We start from the raw sequence: 25,206 nt of genomic DNA on the forward strand, positions 1-25,206 counted from the left end.
GAATAAGAAAACTATTTTAAGGGATGGCTGGAGAGTGCAGTTTGGGGGCACGGCAATACTTTAGAAGTATTGTACAGGCGCTGGGGTAAACTGAGATGCAACTCAAATTATTTTTTATGTTTTTCTTTTCAAAAAAGATAAAATTGAAAAAACGTCTAAGAACATTTTTAGAAACAGCAAATTTGTTGACTTTCATTGCATGTCCTGAGCACCTAAAAGTTAAAGGGGTTGTGTCACTTCAGCAAGTGGCATTTATCATGTAGAGAAGGTTAATACAAGGCACTTACTAATGTATTGTGATAATGATGACCTATCTTGAGGATGGGTCATCATTATCATTTCCAGGATAACCCCTTCAAAGGGTTTGTCTCACTTCGGCAAATGGCATGTATCGTGTAGAGAAAGTTAATACAAGGCACTTACTAATGTATTGGGATTGTCCATATTGCCTCCTTTGCTGGCTGGATTCATTTTTCCATCACATTATACACTGCTCGTTTCCATGGCTATGACCACCCTGCAATCCAGCAGTGGTGCCCGTGCTTGCACACTATAGGAAAAAGCGTCGGCCTCTCTGGTGGCTGGGACCACGGGAGTTAGCATAGACTGGCACTTTTTTACATAGTGTGCAAGCACGACCACTGCTGCTGGACTGCAGCGTGGTCATAACCATAGAAACGAGCAGTGTACAGTGTGATGGAAAAATGAATCCAGCCAGCAAAGGAGGCAATATGGACAATCCCAATACATTAGTAAGTGCCTTGTATTAACTATCTCTACACGATACATGCCATTTGCCGAAGTGAGACAAACCCTTTGAAGGGGTTATCCTGGAAAAGATAATGATGACCCATCCTCAAGATAGGTCATCATTATCACATCAGCGGTGGCCCAGGTCCCGGCACCCCTACCTGGGTTACCAACCAGATTTTTTCTGGACAACTTTTTCCAAAATCACGGACAGCCAACATATTTTACGGACAAACTGGAAAATCAAACTGAATGATAAAAATATAAGTAATTTTGTCTATAGCTCAATTTACTGAGAAGAACCCATTATCAGCATTTACTGTGAGCTGTCAAATGACAATTACCACCAAAATAATCTAATCGAGTATCGTCAGTCTCAAAAAAAATCATGAACACATTTTTTTTCACAAGAAAAAAGTCATCTATTTTTATGGACTGTCAAGAAATTTCCGGACAGTTGGCAAACCTCACCCTGACCCATCAGCTGTTTCTCACCAGATCTCTGGTGAGCAATGCAGGCTCCTGACAGCTTTCCAAGCACAGCGCCGTACATTGTATAGTGACAGTGCTTGGTATTACAGCTCAGCCTGATTGACTTGAATGGGGTTGAGCTGCAACTAGGCCAAGTGATAAAAAGAAAAAGAAAACAAAACGAGCGGCACTCACCGTTGATAGGCAGGTAACTTTATTCCATGGCAGGAGGGGGGTGCAAGGGTTGCAGATACAGCAGCAAGTAAGCAACAGCCGTTTCGCGCGTGTATGCGCTTCTTCTGGCTTTTCTGGAAAAGCCAGAAGAAGCGCATACACGCGCTAAACGGCTGTTGCTTACTTGCTGCTGTATCTGCAACCCTTGCACCCCCCCTCCTGCCATGGAATAAAGTACCTGCCTATCAACGGTGAGTGCCGCTCGTTTTGTTTTCTTTTATCACATATGCTCACTGCAGCTACAAGCTGAGCACCTCCGTGAGGCACCACTCCTCGGCAGTCGCATCCTGACAATTTTAGGTTTGGTGTAGTGCCACTGGTTATCTGCTCTACATTTTACATGAACTAGGCCAAGTGACCGATGTACAGTGATCTCACTGGCATAGGAAGATCGGACCGTCACCGATATGATATTGATGAGAACTCTTTGAGAACTGGTCATTTCCATGTGAATTCCTATTTTAAATAATGATAAAAGGGGTGTTTTGATCATGTCATGTTATCCCATATCCACAGGACCACTGGGACCCCCACCGATCACAAGAAGGAAGACCGCAAACTCTGTAGGGGTCCCTGAAATGAAGGAAGCAATAGGTCCAGCATGCGCACCGCCACTCCATTTATCACTATGGGACTGCCAAAAACAGCATAGCGATTGTACCGTTATCTCTGGCAGTCCTGGTGCACATGCCTGATCGGCTGCTCTTTTCATTCCAGGGTCCCGTCATTCTCATGATCAGTGGAGGTCCCAGCGCTCCTGTGGGATATGGGATAACTTAAAGGGGTTATCCAAAACTGAATAACCCCGCTGCAATGCCTTTGCCGCGACACTGTGCATACTTACCTGGTCCCCGACGCCATTTTCCTCCTGATCACTCTACGGCCGTCTTCGCATCTCACCTGCCTGCAGAAATCAACATCTGTCGACGATGGGGGTGCAGCCAATAGTAGGCTGTGGCGGTAACCTGCCCCCCTTGAGTCCCCTGCAGGCAAGTGAAATGCAAAGATGGCCGTGGAGCGATCCAGAAGGAAACCGGAGTCAGGGACCAGGTAAGTATGCACAATGTCTTGGGCCAGGACATTGCAGTGCGGCTTATTCAGTCTTGGATAACACCTTTAATATAACTGGAATACCCCTTTAAGGCTACATTCACAGCTGTTTTGAGGTTTCCAGATGCATTGGTAATTCTGGTGCAGTGCCGGATCTGTTGCACTACAGAAACCATTGGTGACTGGCAGACCCCAATGACTTACAATGGGTTCCATTGTGTTCCATCAAAGTATCTTCTTTGATGGAAAATACAGTGTTACGTGCAGCGTTATTTTTCCTGTTAAATATGATGTTTGTGATGAACCTTCACGTGAATGCAGATGAGAACAGTGCCTAAACCACAGCTAGTTTTTCTGGCTCTCTGTGTGAAAATACCTTTTATCCATTGAATAACTATAGTCTATGGCAAATGCGGATCCCCATCATCCTCTCGGAGCTGCGGCTTAGCACTAAGTCACGGAGCTGCTTCGGACTGTGATAGACAAGTTTGATTGTGGCAAATAATATGCTGTAAACGGGTATTAATATTTATGCAGACAGCTTAGAAAAACACCCTCTTTAAGGGCTGCCACACTACAGTATTTTTGCACATTTTTGTTGGCTAGGGAAAAAACTCAATGAAACGCTGTCGCTCCCTGAGGTCAGTGCACTGAAGGAGGGGCACCCTATATTCCCCCAGGGCATTCCCTGTAGCTAGGGCTCCCGGCTGATGGTAATTTGGGTTCCCTTGATGTTGAATGTCTGTGTGGGTGCAAGACAGGGCTTGAAATGATGCAATGACAGGCGGGAGGTCAGACCAGACCAGGCCACAATCAACCTAACAAAAGTACTGTGCACAAAATAGGAGTTGTAGTACATCCAGCAATTATCTGTACACATTACAACGTTTTCCCAGATGTCCAAGCACAAGCTAAGCAAGTAGTTGAAAACAAAGGGCCTCAGATTCTTTCTCTTGCTACACTCTCTAGCACTGGTATCTCTGGCTAGCAACAGTTATCTGCCACAACGTCCACATTTCACATGAGGGCATGTGGTTCCAATAATACAACTGGCCAAAATTGTGCCTGAAGTGTGCAGGGTGTCTGAAAACATTACCCCTCCACTGCAGCAGGTTTGAAGAATGCTGTACACTGATCAACTTGCTGACTAAAATGTTATAGCCCTTGAATCCACTAATCTGGGATGCATAGGTTATTTTCGCTGTTATTCGGGTGACGCTGTTTCCCCAATTCAAAATCAAAATCTGTAATGCTTTACGCTTACGCTTGATGACTCTCACTCTGTCGCCATGAAAATTCTCCAAATCTTCTCTCTCTCACTGGAAACAAAGGGATCTGTTAGACTCTGGAAGCATTAAAGCCGAATGTCTCAGAAGAGGAGCACATACTCTACTCTCTACTCCCTGCCTCTGCTAGACCCGTCCTCACACTCCTTACTCCTAGCACAACTAGAATCTTCTGGAACTAGGTGAGGGACCAACAGACAGAAGGCTGGGACAGGATAGTTAACTCTAGCCATACCTGTCTCATGCTTAGCAGTGTATACCCAGAACCCAGTGTATACCCACACCCTGAACATGCTGAGATTTGAAAAAAACATCAGGGGCCCCCCCCCCCCCCCAAAAATAAAAATAAAAAAAATAAATGGCACTTCAAAAACTGCAGTGTGTCTGTGAAGGTTCTCATTCATCCAGATCTTGGTATATCAGTAATATTAAGTCAGAGCAACTGGAAATTTTGCTAGTCATCTGACTGGCTTTCTCAATTAGAATGGCCTGTACAAGAATTCTTCAAAAAGAAAAATAGACAGTGTGAAACCACCCTAAAGGAAGCCTGTGGGCAGGCTGTTGACAGGTGACTAGTAAAGCAGTTAAGGCCCCTTTCACACGGGCGAGAATTCCACGCGGGTGCAATGCGTGAGGTGAACGCATTGCCCCCGCACTGAATCCGGACCATTCACTTCAATGGGGCTGTTCACATGAGCGGTGATTTGACGCATCAGCTCTGCGTTGTGTGAAAATCGCAGCATGCTCTTTATTCTGCGTTTTTCATGCAACGCAGGCCCCATAGAAGTGAATGGGAATCTGCGTGAAAAAAGCCGCATCGCATCCGCAACAAGTGCGGATGCGATGCGTTTTTCATGCATGGTTGCTAGGAGATGATGTTAGTAATAGCTTTTATTCTCACCGCGCGTGCAAAACGCATTGCAGTCGCGCAGAAAAAAACTGAACACATCGGAACGCAATCGAAAGCAAAACTGACTGCAATTGTGTGCCTAAAAAAAAAAACGGAAGGTACTCCGTGTGCATTTCATTTCCATATGTCTGTTCCGCCAAAAAATAGAACATGTCCTGTTATTGTCTGCATTACGGACAAGGATATGACTGTTCTATTAGGGGCCAGCTGTTCCGTTCCGCAAAATACACAATGCACACGGATGTCATCCGTATTTTTTGTGGATCCGTTTTTTGCGGACTGCAAAATACATACGGTCATGTGCAAGAGGCCTTGGTGTAACAGCAACGCCCACGTTGCTCCTAGAGGCTAATTTGCATATATTAAAATATATTTTTTCTCAGTAATGCAGGGACATAAGAACATGGGACCAACACTGACGCCTTCAGATGCCAAGCGCACATGTAACAGGTCAGCCGGTGTCATATTTATCAGTCTACTGTATCTATCCATCTAAGCTGTATCCACCAGAGATATATACTGTAAATATGTGCAGACTGTTCAGCCTCTCATTTGGAGCAGTTTACAGGATTTTTGTCTCGCAGTCTGTGGTGTTTTGGTCTTTGACAGCGCCTGTAGTTAGACCTCAGTCACGTGACCCGAGTCATCCAGGAAGCAGTGGTGACAGCTGCAGAGGTTGTTTATGTCCTGGAGATCAGTGCTGCTGCTTCCATGTGAGTTGTCCGCTGTGCTATGACTGTGCCTACATTCTGCCTGACTCTCTATGTAATGCCAGGTCTTCATCAGTGGGGCATCCTGGGACTTGTAGTTCCGCAGCAGCTGCTGAGGCCCATACTCCCTGCTTCTACTGCTTTGTGTTGGGTTAGCCTTGTCCCTCCCTGACGTCATGGATACCGGACCTCGTGCGAGGGCGGGAAGTGCCAGTCCTGCCCATAGCAACCAATCAGGTCTCTTCTTTCATTTTCATCCTGTGCTGGGAAACATGAAAGCTGGAATCTGATAGGTCACCATAGAAAATAGTGCTATTTCTAATTTTTAGTGCTTGAAGGTCCTCATGCATGGTGGGACTGGGACAGTGAAGCTGAGCTCTCTGCATAGCAGATGGCATATTACTGCTCTGCATGTGTTGTATTACATGCAGTGGCCTAAAGGGGAACTCCAGTCAGCAAATGTATAAAGCAGGCATCCTCAAACTGCGGCCCTCCAGTTGTTGTAAAACTACAACTCCCACAATGCCCTGCTGTAGTCTGATACCTGTAGGCTGTTTGGGCATGCTGGGAGTTGTAGTTTTGCAACAGCTGGAGGGCCGCAGTTTGAGGATGCCTGTTGTGTACTGCTGTGCAGCGCTGATCCTGCAGTTCTTTAGATCTATGTTTAGTGGAATAGTGCGAATCAGCAGGTGACGCCCAGCGTTGGCGCTCATTCAGACACAGAACCTGTGGTTTGGTTCACCGGGGAGGTCCTGGTCTGGCAGCCGTAATACAAGATCTGCTGTGCGGCCACATTACACCCGTTTGAATGTACCGAATAAGGATCGGTAATTCGGCCATAGTGACAGGTCATATAGTGCGGTATGACGTTCCTATGAAATTAGTGTGGAGTCTTGGTAACGGATCTGTAAGACTGCTGGGCTGTCATCCAAGGGGGGACAGAAAATATACTTATAAGGCTACTTTCACACTTGCATTTACATTTTTCGGTATTGAGATCCGTCATAGGATCTCAATACCGGAGAAAAACGCTTCCTTTTTGTCCCCATTCATTGTCAATGGGGACAAAACTGAACTGAACAGAACGGAGGGCACCAGAATGCATTCTGTTCCGTATGGTTGCGTTCCCAGACCGGAGAGCAAACTGCAGTTTACTTTACGTCATGGGATGAGGAGCAAAACGGTCATTGGGGGAGGGATCCGTTTTCTGTTGTGTGTGAGAAAATGGATCTGTCCTGATTGACTTGCATTGTGGGTCACGCCGGATCCATTTTCTCAGACACAATAGAAAACAAATCCATTCCCCTTTGACTTTTAATGGAGTTCATGACGGATCCGTCTTGGGTATGTTAAAGATAATTCTGAACGGATGCAGACGGTTGTATTATCAATCACTGAAGCGTTTTTGCTGATCCCTGCCGGCAAGTGTGAAAGTAGCCTAAGTCCCTTAAAAGGGTTGTCCGGGCTTTTACTATTGAAGACCTATCCTCAGGATAGGTCATCAATATCAGATTGGTGGGGCTCCGACTCCAGGCATGTCCACCAATCAGCTGTACGAGGCGCAGTGCGCACGCGCCGTCTCCCTTCTCTCTTTCTGTCCGCTGCTGCTGTCTGTGGTCTTTGCCATCCGCCATAGACATACAGCAGCGAACAGGAAGACAAAAGGGAGATGGCACGTGAGCACTGCGCATGCCGTCTCCTCATACAGTTCTGAATCTGTTATTGATGACCTATCTTGAAGATCCAGATAACTTAAAGGGCTTTTCCAAGACTTTTATACTGATGACCTATCTGATCGGTGAGGGTCCATCACCGGGGACTCCTGTCGATCAGAAGTTTTAGAAGGCATCTTCTGCGCTTGCAGTAGTGATGAAGCCTTCTCCCTGCTCACCAAGCACAGCACCGTACATTGTATAGCGGCTGTGCTTGGTATCGTGCCCAGCCCCATTCACTACTATGGGGCTGAGCTGCCCCTAGGCCATGTGATTGATGAATGTGACGTCACTGCCCTAGGGAAAGCTGCAAGAAGCCCCTTGTGCTACTGCAAGCGCCACAGCCTTCTCAAACAGCTGATTAGCAGGGTTCCTGGGTGCCGGACCCGCACCGATCAGGTACTCCTGACCTATCCGGAGGACAGCTCATCAGTATAAACGTTTTAGAAAACTCCTTTAAAGGGGTTGTCCAGAATTAGAAAAAAATGGCTGCTTTTTCCAAAAACAGCACCACATCGGACCACAGCTTGTGTGTGGTTTTGCAGCTTAGCCCCATTCACTTAAATGGAGCTGACACAACTGTTTTAGGATTCTTCTTTATTTTGACCACTCGCCATAGACTGCCATGTATATTGTGTGTCCATAACATTATGATATAATAAGCCACACATTTTATATACTGTACTTTTTAAGGGGCATTTCAACTAGAGACTGTAGTTCAATAAAGGGATTCTCTATCATAAGGATAAGTCATAAATATCATATTGGTGGGAGTCCAACCCCCGGTGCCCCTACTGACTGCAGTGCTGAAAACTGTACAGCATAGAGAGCTGGCGGCAGACAGCGCCATACACTGCAGTGCCGGGGTACTGCAGCTCAGCTCATGGCAATTTTGGCCACAACACGTGTCGTGCACCCAAGTATCGCAGTGTAGCCGGGGCTGCCATAAGAATGAATAGGGTTTGCAGCACGATGCAGATCACAAAAAATCCAACACTCCTGGATTACAGCAAACGTGCGAGTCGCACTGTGACCCCACTCATTCTTATGGCAGCCCTGCTACACTGCAGCCTTTGGTCGCGCAACAGATGTCACATCCAAAATCGCTGTGTAGACGTATCCTCATTCAAGTGAATGGGAGCTGGGTTTCAGTACGCCAGCCCTGGAAACTACACCGTGGACAGAGCTTTCTGCTTCCACTCCGTACACTGTTCAGAGCCCAAAACAGCTGATCGGCGGGGTACCGGGTGTCCTCAGGGTAGGTCATCAATATCGGTGCAGTGTAATTACAGCTTTTCTCATTCACTAGTTGAATGTAGACGTGCAGGTAAATTATGATGAGGACTCCGTTCTCTTACAAGCACTGCGTCCTCTTCAAACATCTGATCAGCAGGAGGTGCCCGGAGTCAGACCCCCACCGATCTGATATGGATGGCCTTTCCTCAGGATAGGTCACCAACATCTGTAGCCTGGAGAACCCCTTTAATATCAAATTATTAGAGGTACAGCTACGCACCACTCCCGAAACCATATGATCACCATGAGATGAAGTTTGTATGGGCTGATGTTTGACCATGCGCACTGATCGTCTCTGATCCCCGGCTGATCGTCTCTGATCCCCGGCTGATCGTCTCTGATCCCCGGCTGATCGTCTCTGATCCCCGGCTGATCGTCTCTGATCCCCGGCTGATCGTCTCTGATCCCCGGCTGATCGTCTCTGATCCCCGGCTGATCGTCTCTGATCCCCGGCTGATCGTCTCTGATCCCCGGCTGATCGTCTCTGATCCCCGGCTGATCTTCTCTGATCCCCGGCTGATCTTCTCTGATCCCCGGCTGATCTTCTCTGATCCCCGGCTGATCTTCTCTGATCCCCGGCTGATCTTCTCTGATCCCCGGCTGATCTTCTCTGATCCCCGGCTGATCTTCTCTGATCCCCGGCTGATCTTCTCTGATCCCCGGCTGATCTTTTCTGATCCCCGGCTGATCTTTTCTGATCCCCGGCTGATCTTTTCTGATCCCCGGCTGATCTTCTCTGATCCCCGGCTGATCTTCTCTGATCCCCGGCTGATCTTCTCTGATCCCCGGCTGATCGTGTCTGATCCCCGGCTGATCGTGTCTGATCCCCGGCTGATCGTGTCTGATACCCGGCTGATCGTGTCTGATACCCGGCTGATCGTGTCTGATACCCGGCTGATCGTGTCTGATACCCGGCTGATCGTCTCTGATCCCCGGCTGATCGTCTCTTATCCCCGGCTGATCGTCTTATACCAGACCACCACTGATTTCTTGGATTTCTTGACATGTAACACACACTTGTCAGGCGCATGTCCCAAATGTGAGGTGAACAGAACCTGACTGGTGGGGTTGATTGAAGCATGGTATGAAGGGGATGCCTGGCTGCACCCATTTTTCTTTTGTTTGGAGTTGTCGGCCTTCAAGGATACATATGCCGCTGGCTTCGAGGGTGTAATTGATTTCACTGCACCATTTTCCTGCTGTGGTCGGCCTTGGACAGAACTGGAACATTATAAATCCGTTGATTCTGCTGAACGGATCAGAGACAGGCTGATATAAAGAACAGCTGTCCTCGGACGGTTACCATAGGCTGCAGTTTGGTATGTGACACCTACTTAGGCGAGGAGGATGTGTTTACTTGATACAGGATCATGTCTAAAACTTAATTCAACCCAAGCGCTCAGCCAAACTCTGTGTAATGTATTACAGATCTGTGAAATCAGACACAGGAAGGGGAAACGTCGATGCGCTGGTTTATCGGAGGACATACATCAGCTGACGGGGTAGGTGCGATGAGTGGAAAATAATACAGTGGGCAGACTTGGAAGACCCTCCAGAGTAAGGACTCGTGAGTCAATGTGTTGTTGACTTGGGAATGGCCTCAGTTCATAGATAAAAATGACATCAGGAACGTGCACAATTCTTATGAATGGATTAGGCTGCGTTCACACCACATCTGTAGTGCAGATCCATCGTGCTGGACCAGCTCCTGATGTATGTGCAGATGTATTCATACCCTAAAGTCGGCCTTTACTGAGTGTCCTTTTTGGCATATACTTTTAGATGGTATGAACGGGCACAGCACAGTAGAATCCGTAAAAATGAGTACAACCAGTACAGTGCTCCAGCCTAAAAAAAATACCTAGTAGCCATTGGCTCCTGAACTGAAAAATTTAGGAGCCAAATCAAATTTTTAGTCGCCAAATCGAAACCGAATCAAAATTTTGGTATCGTGACAACGCTACGCCGATCAGATTGGCGTAGGGTTGTTTTGAAACCAAAATTTTGATTCGCTTTCGTCACCATAAAAAAGTATTGCGATACTCCAATACCGCGCAAAAAAAAAAAAAAAAAGCTGCGTGCATTTCGCATTTTATTAAACATTCGGCCCATAATAGAACAGTCCTATGCTATTTTTTGGGGTGACAAGGTGACTAAAAAATGGCGAATGCTCACCGCATAGGAGATATTTTTGAATAATTTAATAGTTTGGACAGCGCTATGTAATATGTTTATTTATTTATTGTTTATATATTTTATATGTAAAATTGGGAAAGGGGGGATTTAAACTTAATATTTTAGGGTACTTTCACACTAGCGTTTTTCTTTTCCGGCACTGAGTTCCGTCACAGGGGCTCAATACCAGAAAAGAACTGATCAGGCATATCCCCATGCATTCTGAATGGAGAGTAATCTGTTCAGGATGCATCAGGACGTCTTCAGTTCAGTCATTTTGACTGATCAGGCAAAAGATAAAACCGCAGCATGCTACGGTTTTATCTCCGGCGAAAAAAACTGAAGACTTGCCTGAATGCCGGATCCAGCATTTTTCCCCATAGGAATGTATTAGTGCCAGATCGCACCCGCACTAAATCCGGACCCATTCACTTCTATGGGGCTGTGCACATGAGCGGTGATTTTTTGTTGTGCGTTTTTCACGCAACGCAGGCCCCATAGAAGTTAATGGGGCTGTGTGAAAATCGCAAGCAAGTGCGGATGCGGTGCGATTTTCACGCATGGTTCCTAGGATGAAAGTCTATTCACTGTATTATTTTCCCTTATAACATGGTTATAAGGGAAAATAATAGCATTCTGAATACAGAATGCATAGTAGAAGGTCAATATAATAAACATTGGTGGCGCAGTGCGCTCCTCCAACACCCCAGTATAATAAACATTGGTGGCGCAGTGCGCCCCCCCATCACCCCAATATAATAAACATTGGTGGCGCAGTGCTCCCCCCCATTACCCCAGTATAATAAACATTGGTGGCGCAGTGCTCCCCCCTCAATATAATAAACATTGGTGGCGCAGTGCGCCCCCCTCAATATAATAAACATTGGTGGCGCAGTGCGCCCCCCCATCACCCCAGTATAATAAACATTGGTGGCGCAGTGCGCCCCCCCATCACCCCAGTATAATAAACATTGGTGGCGCAGTGTGCCCCCCCTCAATATAATAAACATTGGTGGCGCAGTGCGCCCCCCCATCACCCCAGTATAATAAACATTGGTGGCGCAGTGTGCCCCCCCTCAATATAATAAACATTGGTGGCGCAGTGCGCCCCCCTCAAAATAATAAACATTGGTGGCGCAGTGCGCCCCCCCTCAATATAATAAACATTGGTGGCGCAGTGCGCCCCCCCTCAATATAATAAACATTGGTGGCGCAGTGTGCCCCCCCCCCAATATAATAAACATTGGTGGCGCAGTGGGCAGTGCCAATGAGGGTTAAAAAATAAAAAAATAATTTACTCAACCCTAACCCGCCTCCTGTATTTGTACTGTATAAGAAACGTTGGTGGCACAGTGCGCCCCCCCCCCCCCCCCTTCCCCAGTATAATAAACATTGGTGGCTCAGTGGGAAGTGCCAATGAGGGTTAAAAATAATAAAAGAAAATTAACTCACCTCCTCCAGTTGATCGCGTAGCTGCCGGTCTCCTGTTCTTACTTCTTTCTTCAGGACCTGTGGTGACATCACTGTGCTCATCACATGATCCATCACCATGGTAATGGCCCATGTGATGAGGTCAGTGACGTCACCACAGGTCCTAAAGAAAGAAGTAAGAACAGGAGACCGGCAGCTACGCGATCAACTGGAGGAGGTGAGTTAATTTTCTTTTATTATTTTTAACCCTCATTGGCACTTCCCACTGAGCCACCAATGTTTATTATACTGGGGAAGGGGGGGGGGGGGGGCGCGCACTGAGCCACTAACGGTTCTTATACATATACAGGAGGCGGGTGCCGGAATCACATAGCCGGCACCCGACCTTTGAGGACAGGGGGCTGCGATCAGCTACAATTAAACCCCCTCCGGTACCGCACCTGAAGGGTTAACTCAACTGCAGCTGATCGCAGCCCCCTGTCACAGAGGTCGGGTTGCCGGCTTATTTGATTCCGGCACCCGCCTCCTGTATTTGTATTACAGGTCAGTTTTCTTCATTGGTGGCGCAGTGGCCACATGCCCCTCCCCCTCCTCCTCCTGCCTCTTCTTATTGGCAGCGGCGGGGGCAGCAGCACAGGGGGGAGGGAGAGACTCCTCCGGCGCTGCTGAGAACTATCATCATCTCCTGTGCCCCGCCGCTGTATTGAGCAGAGCTGCGGCGGCGGGTCTAGTCGCAAATGGCGACAAGACTAAAAAGTCTTGTCGCCATTTGTAAATTCTAAGTCGCATTGGCGACCATTTTGGTCGCCATCTGGAGCCCTGCAGTATATGTTTTGTAGACTTGGATTCAGTAGGTGACGGATGAGGATTTTATGACGTACATCAGGAGGTTTTTCCATCTTATATAGTGAATATAGTGCAAAAGAACCCATAATTATTTAATTGATGACCAAACCGTGGATCAGTCATTAGTATCAGATTGGTGGAGGTCTGACACCTGGGACCCCCACTGATCAGCTGTTTGACTAAGGCATCGGCACACTCGCAGTAGTGCTGTGGCCTCCCTCAGCTTCCCTAGGCCGCGTGACGTCACGTACATCGGTCACGTGGCCTAGGCACAGTTCAGTGCCATTGAAGTGAATGGAGCTGAGCTGCGATACCAAGCACAGCCACTATAATATGGATGGCGCTGTGCTTGGTGAGCTGAGAGAAGGCCGCGGCGCTACTATGAGATCCGGTGCCTTCTCAAACAGCTGATCAGTGGGGCTCCTGGATGTTGGACCCCCAACGATCAGATACTGATGAACTATCCAAAGGATATAAAAATCCCTCAAAAGCCCTGCAACATCTCTGATTTTAACTTCCCTAATAAATGTTACTATCCATAAATCAGGGGGTACTGCTTCTGTCTGGAGAGAGACCCAACAGTGCTCCGTGGGGACAGAAGTTTGCAGATTAGCTCATAGCAGCCAAACCAAAGATATCCTTCAATAAGCAGATGTTTTAGGGCTCCTGCCCTTCATCAGGGTGCTGGTTAGATGCCTTAGACACAGCTCAGGGGGTACTGACTCACTGAAGATACACAGCGGTATATGGAGACCGATTTTTCAGGCAGTGCTCATGGGGGAAAAGTATGGGAATTAAAGGGTTTTTCTAGTAGTGGACAAGTTGGTCCTGTGGATAGGGGATTCCTGTTAATAGGGAATAACCGCTGGGACCCCCCACTGATCTCGAGAATTAGGGACCCCCGTGACACTTTGGACCCACAAAATGATGGAGCGGCAGGTCGGCCATGCACACGGGGGTCCACGTACCTCTCCAGGAGCTCAGGAGACGAGTACAGAACTCCTGTAGAGGGGTATGAAGCGGCAGTGCACGTGCCTGACCTGCTGCTCCCTTCATTGTGGAAGAGCCCCGTGCTCGAGATCCCGGCGGGTAGGGACCCCCCACCTATTTTAATATGAGAAGGGGAGGATAACTTGTCACTGCTGGAATACCCCTTTAAACCAGGACTGCCACTGAGACATCCTGCTATCCAGTACCCTGCTCTGTAACTGATGGGGGCCAGAACATCCCCGATGCTAAGGATCAGAGGCTTTGGCTCCGTTTCTTCCAGCTCTCAGAGAGGCTATAAGTAGGTAATCGTATTGGACATATAGGAAAATGATATCATGTCCTTGTTCTTGCTTATCACCGATAACTTTCATATACATTTTCCAGGTTGTTCCTGTAAAGACAGGGCCATTACATTTTACTGTCTCAGCCCACGCTGTCAACTAAGGTACGAAATGAGTCTTGACAGAAATATCCATGTATCCAGGTGACTGCTTTTCATTTGAATGTCGGTTAGGAAGGGTGAACAGACAAGTCGTTTCTTAAAGGGGTTGATCGGTTTCCATTCTTAGGATAGTTCATCAGTATTAGATTGGCGGGAGTCCCCCGGGACCCCTGCCGATCAGCTGTTGAAGAGAAGTCTGCGCTCGTGCAAGCCCTGCCTTCTCTTCACGAATGATCGCTTGCCGTCAGCACTGCAGCGGTGAGCAGTGCAATTACAGCTCTTCTGTCCTAGTCACTTCAATGGGAAGAAGCAGACGGAATCTAACTGCCCCTTCCATTGAAGTTGGTTGACGGAGGAGCTGTTATTACACCCTGCTCGCCGCTGCGATTTTGACAGCCAGCAGGTAAATCATGAAGGGGGATACTGGCTTTTACTGAAGATTCCCAGCGGTGTATGGAGACCTATTTTAAGGCTGTGCTACATGGGGAAAAGTAGATAATTCAAGGGTTATTCCAGTAGCAACAAGTCATCCCACAGGATAGGGTTAACTGTTAAATTGGTGGGGGTCCTACCGCTGATCATGAGAACAGGGACCCTGAACCCCTCTGAGTCCCCTAAAATGAAGGGAGCAGCAGGTTGGGCATGTGTGCGTCTCTTCAAACAGCTGATTAGCGGGGGTGCCGAAAGTTGGACCCCTGCCGATCTGATATTGATGATCTATCCTGAGGAGGCGTTGTCTGAGCTCATTTTCTTTTTAAGGCACATCCACTCTTTTCCAGCACTGCCCCTCCAATCCTCCCCTCTGCAGTGATGACTTGCCATCGGTGGCCTAGGTTGCATCTTTTAGACTGTCCCGTCTAAGTTTATACTGTCTAAATATAAATAAGAAGTAGTAAATCTGCCCAAAGTCCCCCATTATATACAGTATATATATATCTATTTATATATACACACACACACCACACCACACATATATATACCCCAGTGTTATTTAGACCCCAATCAGACCTCAGCTCAGACCCCATTGTAAATGACCCCCAATCAGTCCTCAGATAAGAGCCCCATACCTCTCATCAGCCCCCATATGCCTCTCATTAGGCCCCCATATCAGCCCCCATATGCCTCTCATCAGGTCCCCATATCAGCCCCCATATGCCTCTCATGAGGCCCCCATATGCCCCCATTTGCCTCTCATCCGCCCCCCATGCCACAGTGCCACAGAGCACATAAAATGAAAAAAAAAAAAAACACTTACCTTTCCTGCTCTTCCTGCCGCCAGCTATGCTTTGAACCGACGCGCACAGTGTGAGATCACAGAGCGCCCTCACGCTGTGCACAGCCGACAGCGTAGGACCAGGAAGCGGTGAGTACAGACCCCTTACCGCCTCCCGGTCCCCGGTACTAATGAGCGCTTCCCTAATGGAAGCACTCATTAGTATTCACCCCAAAAGACACAGGGACATTTCCCCCCCCCCCACACTTTTGCGGACCGCACATCACTGGCATTATAATAGAATATGCCTATTCTTGTCTGCAATTCCGGACAAGAATAGGACATGTTCTATTTTTTTTCTGGAATGGAATTGCGGACCCGGAAGTGCGCGTCCGCATTTCCGAATCCGGGCAGCGCATCGTGCGGCCCCATAGAAATGAATGGGTCCGCAATTCCATTCCGCAAAATGCGGAACAGAATTGCGGACGTGTGAATGGACCCCTTATGGGGTGAAAAATACGGTATCCATTTATTTATTTATATTATTATTATTATTTTATATTTTGTGTAAAAGAGAACAAAAAACGATGCATTCCTTTGTTCCACTTGCGGTATTACATGAGAATTAATGTAGCGAGCGCTTATTTATTTACTCCGGTCTGCAGACACAGAAGGGGAAATTCTTGCACATATCGTTTGCTTGGAAGGTGCTCCCTTAAATTGGCCTACAGGGAATAGAAGCCAGCAAATGGCTGCAGTGGGCTCGCCTCCACATTTTATGCATGTGCACAATTTGGCTTCAGTAGTTTGACTTTTCTTTTTGTTAGTGCAGTGACCTCAAGAGAAAGAACCTCCCTTTGTTCTCCGGTTTTGTCTGCAGATCTGGGGTCATTCTTTGTTACAACATGATATTCATGTGACGTTGAGCGAATGTCAATAGGTAGCAGAGTGGAGTATTTCCATGAATAGTCTCGGGAGTGCGGTGCATTTAGTTTTCCTTTTTCTCCCCACATACAATTTTATTCTTTCATCAGATAATCACAATACAAAAGTCAGGCCCACCTGCAGCAGCCGAGCTTTTGTTCCTTGTTCCTGCTGTACGCTTCAAGCATGGGGTCAACTATCTATGTATGTTTGGACCATGGGTGGACAAAATAATGTGAAATTCAGGAAGCAGTCAGTCAAACTCGGGCCGGACAGTCAGGAGATCCGCACCTGCTGAGTTCTATAGAAGTCACCACAAGTTTTGGTGAATCCTATTCTTTCAATGTGAACAATGCGGTAGACTGCGATTTCTTTTTTTTTTTTTTTTTGTATTTTTAGCTTTGATTCACGTTATATATTGTAATGTTTTGTACATTTGGTTTATCGCGTTATATAGGCCATAGGGAGAGTCTCGATGTGCAAAACAATCGTAAGGATTTTGATGTAGATTTTTAAACTCCCCGGTGATCTCCTTTAACCTCCTTCTCCCAGATAGATCTGACATTCTTTTGCCTGAATTTTTGACATTTAAGAAAAAAAAAAAAAGGTGACAATGAGATCAGAGACCTGACTGGGTGCCATGGGCTCTTCCATATTTCCTTTGTGCTTCTTTTTCTGCTGTAGGAATGGAGGATTAGGAGCATAATAAGATGGGACTGATAACTATTTCATTCATATAAATGATATAATCAGTTCAGAAGGACAATGGTAGAAGTAGGACAGTGTAAATGTAGACAGACATGCGACAAACTTATCATAGTGGCTGATGCTGGATGGTAAATCTGGTGCACCTTTACACTGTCTAGTTTAAATTTACACCACATATTTTTGGCTTTATTCTACTACAAAAACCCTAATTTTCAGACATTTTTTGACCCATTTGCATTTTATGCGGATTGGATGCTGAGCCATTAATTTTAATGGGGCGGCAAGAAGTGCGGATGGCACACCGCGTGCTGTCTGCATCCGTATGTCCGTTCCGCAGTCCCGCAAAAAAGATAGAACGTGTCCTATTCTTGTTTGTTTTGCAGACAAGAATAAGCATTGTTACAATGGATTTGCAAATGTCATCTGTACTTGTTCTGGATCCGCATTTTGCGGACCGCAAATTAAATGCGGTCATGTGAATGCACCCTCAAGCCGCAGCCCCTTGACCGAAAAGGCATTGAAAGTGCCCTAAAGGGGTTGGTCGGTTTTCGACATTGATGACCCCTGCTGATCAGCTGTTTGAAGAGAAAGTAGCGCTCATTCAAGCGCTGCCTTCTGTTCACTGTTTACCTGCTCGCCGTTGACATTGCAGTGGCGAGCTGAGGTAATTGCAGCTCACCCATCCGATTCACTTCAATGGGAAAGAGCAGATGGATGTAACTGCTCCTTCTCATTGATGTGAATGGGGACAGAGGAGCTGGAATTATCCCTGCCCGCCACTGCGATGTCAACAGCGAGCAGGTAAACAGTAAACCGAAGGCAGCGCTCGTATGAGCGCTACTTTCTCTTCAAACAGCTGATAGGTGGGCATGCCAGGAGCCAGCACTGTAATGGGGGCATGTCGTGGCTGGCATTGTAATGGGGGCATGTCGTGGCTGGCATTGTAATGGGGGCATGTCGTGGCTGGCATTGTAATGGGGGCATGTCGTGGCTGGCATTGTAATGGGGGCATGTCGTGGCTGGCACTGTAATGGGGGCATGCCGTGGCTGGCACTGTAATGGGTACAAGCTGTGGCAGGCACTGTAATGGGGGAATGCCGTGGCTGGCACTGTAATGGGGGCATGTCGTGGCTGGCACTGTAATGGGGGCATGCTGTGGCTGGCACTGTAATGGGGGCATGCCGTGGCTGGCACTGTATTGGGAGCATGCCGTGGTTGGCACTGTAATGGGGGCATGCCATGGTTGGCACTGTAATGGGGGCATGCCGTGGCTGGCACTGTAATGGGGGCATGCCGTGGCTGGCACTGTAATGGGGTCATGTCGTGGCTGGCACTGTAATGGGGTAATGTCTTGGCTGGCACTGTAATGGGGTCATGTCATGGCTGGCACTGTAATGGGGTCATGTCATGGCTGGCACTGTAATGGGGTCATGCCGTGGCTGGCACTGTAATGGGGGCATGCTGTGGCTGGCACTAATGGGGGCATGCTGTGGCTAGCAATGTAATGGGGGCATGCTGTGGCTGGCACTGTAATGGGGCCATGCTGTAGATGGTACACTAAGGGTGGTACACTTAGGCTGGTATTATGATAATCTGCACCTCAATTGCAGCACACGGTCTTTTTGAAAAATGAGTTTTTCTAATTCATTCGGTACTAGACAAAACTCTCTATCTTGAAAAAGAAGTTCAGCAGCAGCTGAGGCGTGTTATAAATAATAATATACCCGCTTTTTTTGTACGTTATTAAAGGGTTGGTCTGACTGCCAAACCTAAATTATTTACCACCGGGAATGTCTGTAAAATAAAGAGTCTCCTATCCCCGGCGGACCGCGGTAGTGTTATTTTCTGTCCATGGTCACGTGCACCACTACAGTCATTCATTGGCCTCATCAGTGATGTTTCCCTGAGTGGCACATAAGCACTCAGGCTCAGTGGTTATGTGCCACTTGCAGACGCATCCTTTCCAGTGAATGGCTGCAGTAGTGCACATCACCACGAACAGGACGTAACACTACCGTTCCACCAAGGACCAGAAGAAGTGGAAATGGGACCCATAGCACTGGACCATAACAGCTTACAAGATGCGAGTGGCTTTCTTACTTTTCTTTACGAATATTCCTAGTGATAATTAATTTTGTTTTAGGAGTGGGACAACCCCTTTAAGAATATTAGTCTCCTTTAAGTCACCTCTGGGTTTTGTGATGCATGTAAGAAATCTTAAGGCCCCCATATAGTAGTGTATTGTTGGCCAAACCTTCCAAGCACGGCAGGTTTGGCCGACGGTCTAGTGTGTATGATGGGCTCCCGACTCTCCCCTGACAGATGATGTCGGGGGAGAGAAGGATCACGGGGAATTAATATTCTCGCCTGATCGTTTTGTTCTACCAGGAGATAAGCCTTGGCCAGAAATGTCTGACGGCGGCTCTATCCCCATTGACAACACATACACACCGAACTGAACTTATGGGGAGTCGGGAGGAAGTCTGGACAGATATCTGTTAACTGAATGATATTTCAGCTGGAAGCCATTGTATTTGTATGGCCAGCTTTAGACTTTTGTCTTTTGCTTTTATATGGAAGTCAGTGACTTCTCGTATCCTGATAGATTTACAGTAGGAAGAGTACATGATCCAATAAATAAGCTATGGGGGAGGTTTATCAAAAATCTGATTTCTTTCCCTATGTTCTTATTTATAAGAACACAAAAATACTAGTCATATACTGAAAAATAGACCACCATTTTTCCATTCCTGGTTTATTATTGTACACTTCAGTATTGTTCTTTCAGGACATTAGGTGGGAGATTCCTAAGCCCTTTCTAAGCATTAAGTGGCATGGTTAATTATTGTTTAAGAAAGCAGTAACGCAGCCACAGGACCATGGGTCCCAATCTGACCGACTGACCCGAGTGTCATCTGCATGGAGTTTGTATATTCTTCCCATACTTTGGGTAATTGTCCCACCCAGAGCTGTGCTAGATAATGCTCATAAAACAACAGGTAAAATGCTCATATCAACTCTCATTTTTTTAGAATCGGTTAGAAAAGGAAAACCCACACCTCCTTGGTTTATAAGGGCAGTTAGGCCCAGGGTTATAATAAGGCAGACCAAGCGGCTGCCTTAGGGCGCAGAGACGCCGAGCCAAGGGGGGGGCGGAAAAATGTAACTTTTTTTATTTTTTTTATTTTAAAGAGGACCTTTCATGGGTCCAATTTCCAAACATGGTAAGATAACCATCTGTATATGTAGCGCGGCGCCCAGGGATCTCCCTGCACTTACTATTATTCCTGTGCGCCACTCCGTTCGCCCGCTGTAGCCCCCGTTACCGTCTCCGGCGCTGTATGATAATTACTACTATCGGAGCAATGGGGAGGAGACATCCGCTTCTCTCCCTGGGCGTTCCTTCTCCCCATTGCTCCGATAGTAGTAATTATCATACCGCGCCAGAGGCGGTAACGGGGGCCACAGCGGGCGAACGGAGCGGTGCACAGGAATAATAGTAAGTGCAGGGAGATCCCTGGGCGGCGCGCTACATATACAGATAGTTATCTTACAATGTTTGGACCCATGAAAGGTCCAAATAAATCACGATGGAAGGGGAGAAATGTGACATGGGGGGAGGGGATGATGTGTCATAGGGAGGGGAAAGAAACGTGACATGAAGGGGATGATGTAAAAAGTAGGGGGAGAAATGTGACATGGGGGGGTGGGAATGTGCAATGGGGGGGGGGGGGGGTGCCAAAATGTAGATTCGCTTGTGTTGGCAAAAATCCTTGCACCGGCAGTTTCTGGATGTTTCATTGTTAAAAGGTTATTGCCATCTCAGCCTTTCGTGAATAATCTTAGTAAGCACTGGCCATAAATGTCCAAACATTGGTGGTCTGACCACTGGGTCCCTGCCAATAGCTGAAATGAAGTGCTAGGAAAGCACCAGGCCACTGGCCTTCATCCGCTCTTCTTGGCCTTCTCTTTAGTTTGCATGGTTGACCATTGATTATAAAGGTTTGGCCATGTGGTCCCTAGAATAATTCAAGCATTTAGCAATATGTCTGCCCTGATTCAACCCCTCTAATATTCCCTGTTTTGCAGACATGGAAGTGCATTTTACCTTTTGATACAGATATAGGAGCTCCATCAAACGTCATTCTTACAGCTAGTTTAATTTTACTTATGATTTAGGAAGCCATTTTCACCACCATTATTTTCATTACTAGTAAGGTTATCTTCCATAACTCTGTACTTTAGTTTCATAGAAATCTCTCTTAAAGAGAATCAGTCACTAGTTTTGTGCTGCCCTATTGGATCACAGAGACCCTGATTGAATTGCTGGGTTACTTCCTTTATTTGGTCCTATTGGAATCCCCTCAGTGTAGTGCTCGGGGGTCCTGGTATTCATGAGCTTCTGGCACCCTCACCCCCCCGGCCTCTGATTGGTTTCTTTCTTCCTATACATAGTATGACGGAAGGATGAGGGCATGCAGCAGCTCATGAACACAGGGACTCCAGTACTCTGTTTGTTCTGGTGCTTCTCATCAGGTCCTTTAAGTAAACTGGCTAAGTGACCCAACATTTAAGGACCTCTGTCACCACTTTATGCTGCGATCTGATAGGACAGCATAAAACTGGTGGCAGGTTCTCTTTCAGAAGCCAAGGTACTTTGAGATGTTGCAGGACCCAATGGCCCAAGTGCTTCAAGGTAATAATAGAAAACAGTGCGCCATTGAGATGCCTAAGCCTCTGACCTAAACTAAAAAATACCCTCTTAAAACCTTGATGACAATACATGTTTGGAATTAGAAATAGGACTTATAGAATTGAAGTCAATCGAACAGAAAATTTGGTGGAAATACGGAATTTTTACATTGGGACAGGTACGGAAGGAGGGAGATATAGTCATATATTCAGATCTTAAAAATGAAGGCGAGGAGGGAGAGACAGTTTTTTTCCCTTTTTTCTTTTCCCATAGCAAGGGAACAAGCAGCGGGGAGGGGTGGAAGTATATATTTATGTATAATTGTGGATATGCTGTTACATAATGTAAAGCAAATTAGATTGTTTGATGAATACTGTATTATAAGTGTAAAAAAACAATAAAGATTAAATATAAAAAGAAGAAATAGGACTTTTCATTCAGATAATTATTCTGCATGTTGAATAACCAGATTTATTTCCCTGCAGTTGAAATGGCCGTGGCTGAAAACAATATGGAAGACATAAATCCTGTACTAAGAATTAGTCAACTGGATGCCATTGAGTTGAACAAGGCACTGGAGCAATTGATCTGGACTCAGTTTAACAGCTGTTTTCAGGGCTTCAAACCAGGACTTTTGAGTCGCTTTGAACCAGAGATTAAAGCTTTTCTGTGGCTGTTTTTGTGGAGATACACCGTCTACTCCAAGAATGCCACCGTTGGCCAGGCGATCCTGAACATTCATTACAAAAATGACTCGTCTCAGACTCCGAAGTACCGGCCACTTAATAAACAGCAGAAAGTATGGTTCGCACTGTTATCTGTGGGAGGCAAATGGTTGGAGGAGAGGTCCTATGACTTATTCAGTAATAACCCCTTTGGGTCTTCGTTTCAAAGGATGAAGCATTTGATAAATGTCTCTTCTGGGCTCATCAAGGTTTTTGGGCTCCTGAATTTCTTAATTTTTCTACAGCAAGGAAAGTGTGCCACGCTGACCGAACGACTGCTAGGAATCCGGTCTGTTTTCAACAGACCCCAAAACGTGCGGCAGGTTGGCTTTGATTACATGAACAGGGAGATTTTGTGGCACGGATTTGCAGAATTTTTTATTTTTCTCCTTCCCCTTATCAATACTCAAAAGCTAAAAATGAAGCTGTTCTCTTGGTTCAAGCCGGTCAAAGGGCTGCGCCTTACCGACCCATCACTAGCTATCGTCTGCAAGGAGTGCTGCCTGTGTGGCGAATGGCCCACCATGCCTCATACCATCGGCTGTACTCACGTCTTTTGCTACTACTGCATTAAAAGTAATTACATGGCCGACATGTATTTCACATGCCCTAAGTGTAGTATCCAAGTGCACAGCCTGCAGCCGCTGGAATTCAAGATTGAAATTGCAGAGATTCACACTTTGTAAGACGATACATGGATATCTATCTAATCTCACCAGAAATGAAGAATAAGTCTCTAAACCCATATCCTAACAGATCTTCATTAATAGAATGGAAGGGCAGACTGCTTATGACCAAGAACCATCAAACTGTGCCGCCTTTCTCATCAGGCATCTAAGGACCCACACCCAACTGAGGAAGCGAGAGAGTTATTTATAGGGTTAACTAAATTTGTTTAGAGACCCCCCCCTTATAATATTCATTCTACTGTGTTTAAAGGGGTTTTCTGCCTGCTGTCAGTATATAGTAACATTTTATTTACTCTGCATTCAGAAACATGTCCACATCTGTCAGCAGATTTGTACCTATGAGACTGGAAAACGCACATGTACTGCATATGTGACAATCAGAGGATGCCCAGACAGCTTTGGGTCCTGTTTCGCATATATTCCATCTTTTTGAAGACCAGAAGAGTCTTACTTTTTTAAGCTCTAGAGAAGCATTCAAAATAAGAGCTATAAGAAGTCCATCAACGTTATGGCAAGGCTCTGTTCCCATTGGCATCAGGTTCTGGGTTTTCTATGGGGAGAATAGCATAGTCTGCAGCTGTATTTTGACCGTAAAAACACCCTGAAACTGACGGATCCATTAGAAGTCCATGATATGCATGTGGATTCTTTGGGAACTTTTTGAAACAGATTTGTCGGTGCTGTCATGGAGCTGAAGGGAACCGGTCAGCTCCTTTAGGTTGCCCTTTGAGGGCAGTAGTGACAGACACTCTGATTTCAACGTATCTGTTTTAATGTGCGGTAGTTTTGAAGAACTTACATCTTAACCCTTTCGGCGAGGAGTCAGATGTATTCATGATCTGTATTCTCCCTCCGCCCTCCGATGCCCAATTGACAGCCTTTTCCCTATTACTGTACATAGGGAGAAATCTGTCCACCAGTGGCTGGAGGGTGGGGGGAGCATGCAAACCATGAATACATCAGACTCCTTGCTGGAAGTGCACTGCAGGGGTGAAGATGTAAGTTCTTCAAAACCACTGTCTTTTACCACATAAATGAGAGACCATTGAAATCAGCGAGGGCAGCTTAAGAGAGCAGAGAGGTTCCCTTTAAAGGGGTTGTCGGAGTTCAGAGCTGAACCCGGACATATCCCCTTCTTCCCCCATTCGACCCCTGTGACATTTCATGTTCCGATGCTCTCCCTTTCCCTGTGCTGTATAGTGCAGGGCAAGGGCTTTTTTGTTTACACTTTTACACTGCTAGGCGGAGGCTGCCGCCTAGCAGTGTTCCCCGTGATGTCACGGGCACTGATGGGTGGGCTTTTGTGCTGTCCTTGCTGTTTTACAGGCTAGGGCAGCGCTAAAGCCCGCCCATTAGTGCTGATGACATCACCGGGCGCACTGCTAGGCGGAGCCTCTGCCTAGCTTACCCATAGAGAGCCCGATACATCATGGATCTCCTGAAAAAGCCCTTTCCCTGCGCGATTCAGCGCAGGGCAAGGGAGAACATCGCAGCATGAAATGCTCCTATGCTCATATAGGGGGTCTGAGTGGGGGAATAAGGCGATATTTCCAGTTTCAGTGCTGAACCTGGGCAACCCCTTTAAGGACAGAAGCCTTGACGCTAAAGTGATCAGAGCCTGCAATACTTTAAACAGGTGATCTAATCCATTTAGATGTTACACCCATCAATGCTGGGTTTTCATGTCATGGCCACAATGTGGCTGCCTTTTGCAGCCATGACTCTGCCCACTTGCCTCAGCCAAGGGCAGCACAATTTTGCAGGTAGTACTTCCGTTAACCTGAAAATTTGGCATCCTGGCCGCTACAACCAAAGAAAAAAATATAAAGGTTGAAGTGTCCAGTTATAAATTGCTGACTTTGTTATCAAGTGCCTGTTATTTGATAGCGATTTGGTTCTGATCCTGGTGCCAGGTTTCACTGATGCTATGGCAGCCCCGGTACCCTCTTTT

General features: G+C 46.7%; 1 protein-coding gene across 1 annotated transcript; it reads left to right on the forward strand.

Annotated features, from left to right (window-relative positions):
* Positions 1–5,333: 5,333 nt before the first annotated feature.
* On the forward strand, positions 5,334–24,468 carry PEX2 (peroxisomal biogenesis factor 2). Its single transcript, XM_040433219.1, has 4 exons — positions 5,334–5,414; positions 9,848–9,921; positions 14,246–14,306; positions 22,327–24,468. Exon 4 carries the CDS (start codon positions 22,332–22,334, stop codon positions 23,250–23,252), a length of 921 nt encoding a protein of 306 aa, XP_040289153.1. The 5' UTR covers positions 5,334–5,414; positions 9,848–9,921; positions 14,246–14,306; positions 22,327–22,331; the 3' UTR covers positions 23,253–24,468.
* The last annotated feature ends 738 nt before the right edge of the window (positions 24,469–25,206 follow it).

The sequence above is a fragment of the Bufo bufo genome, chromosome 5 (genome assembly GCF_905171765.1).
Source record: "Bufo bufo chromosome 5, aBufBuf1.1, whole genome shotgun sequence".
NCBI lineage: Eukaryota > Metazoa > Chordata > Amphibia > Anura > Bufonidae > Bufo > Bufo bufo.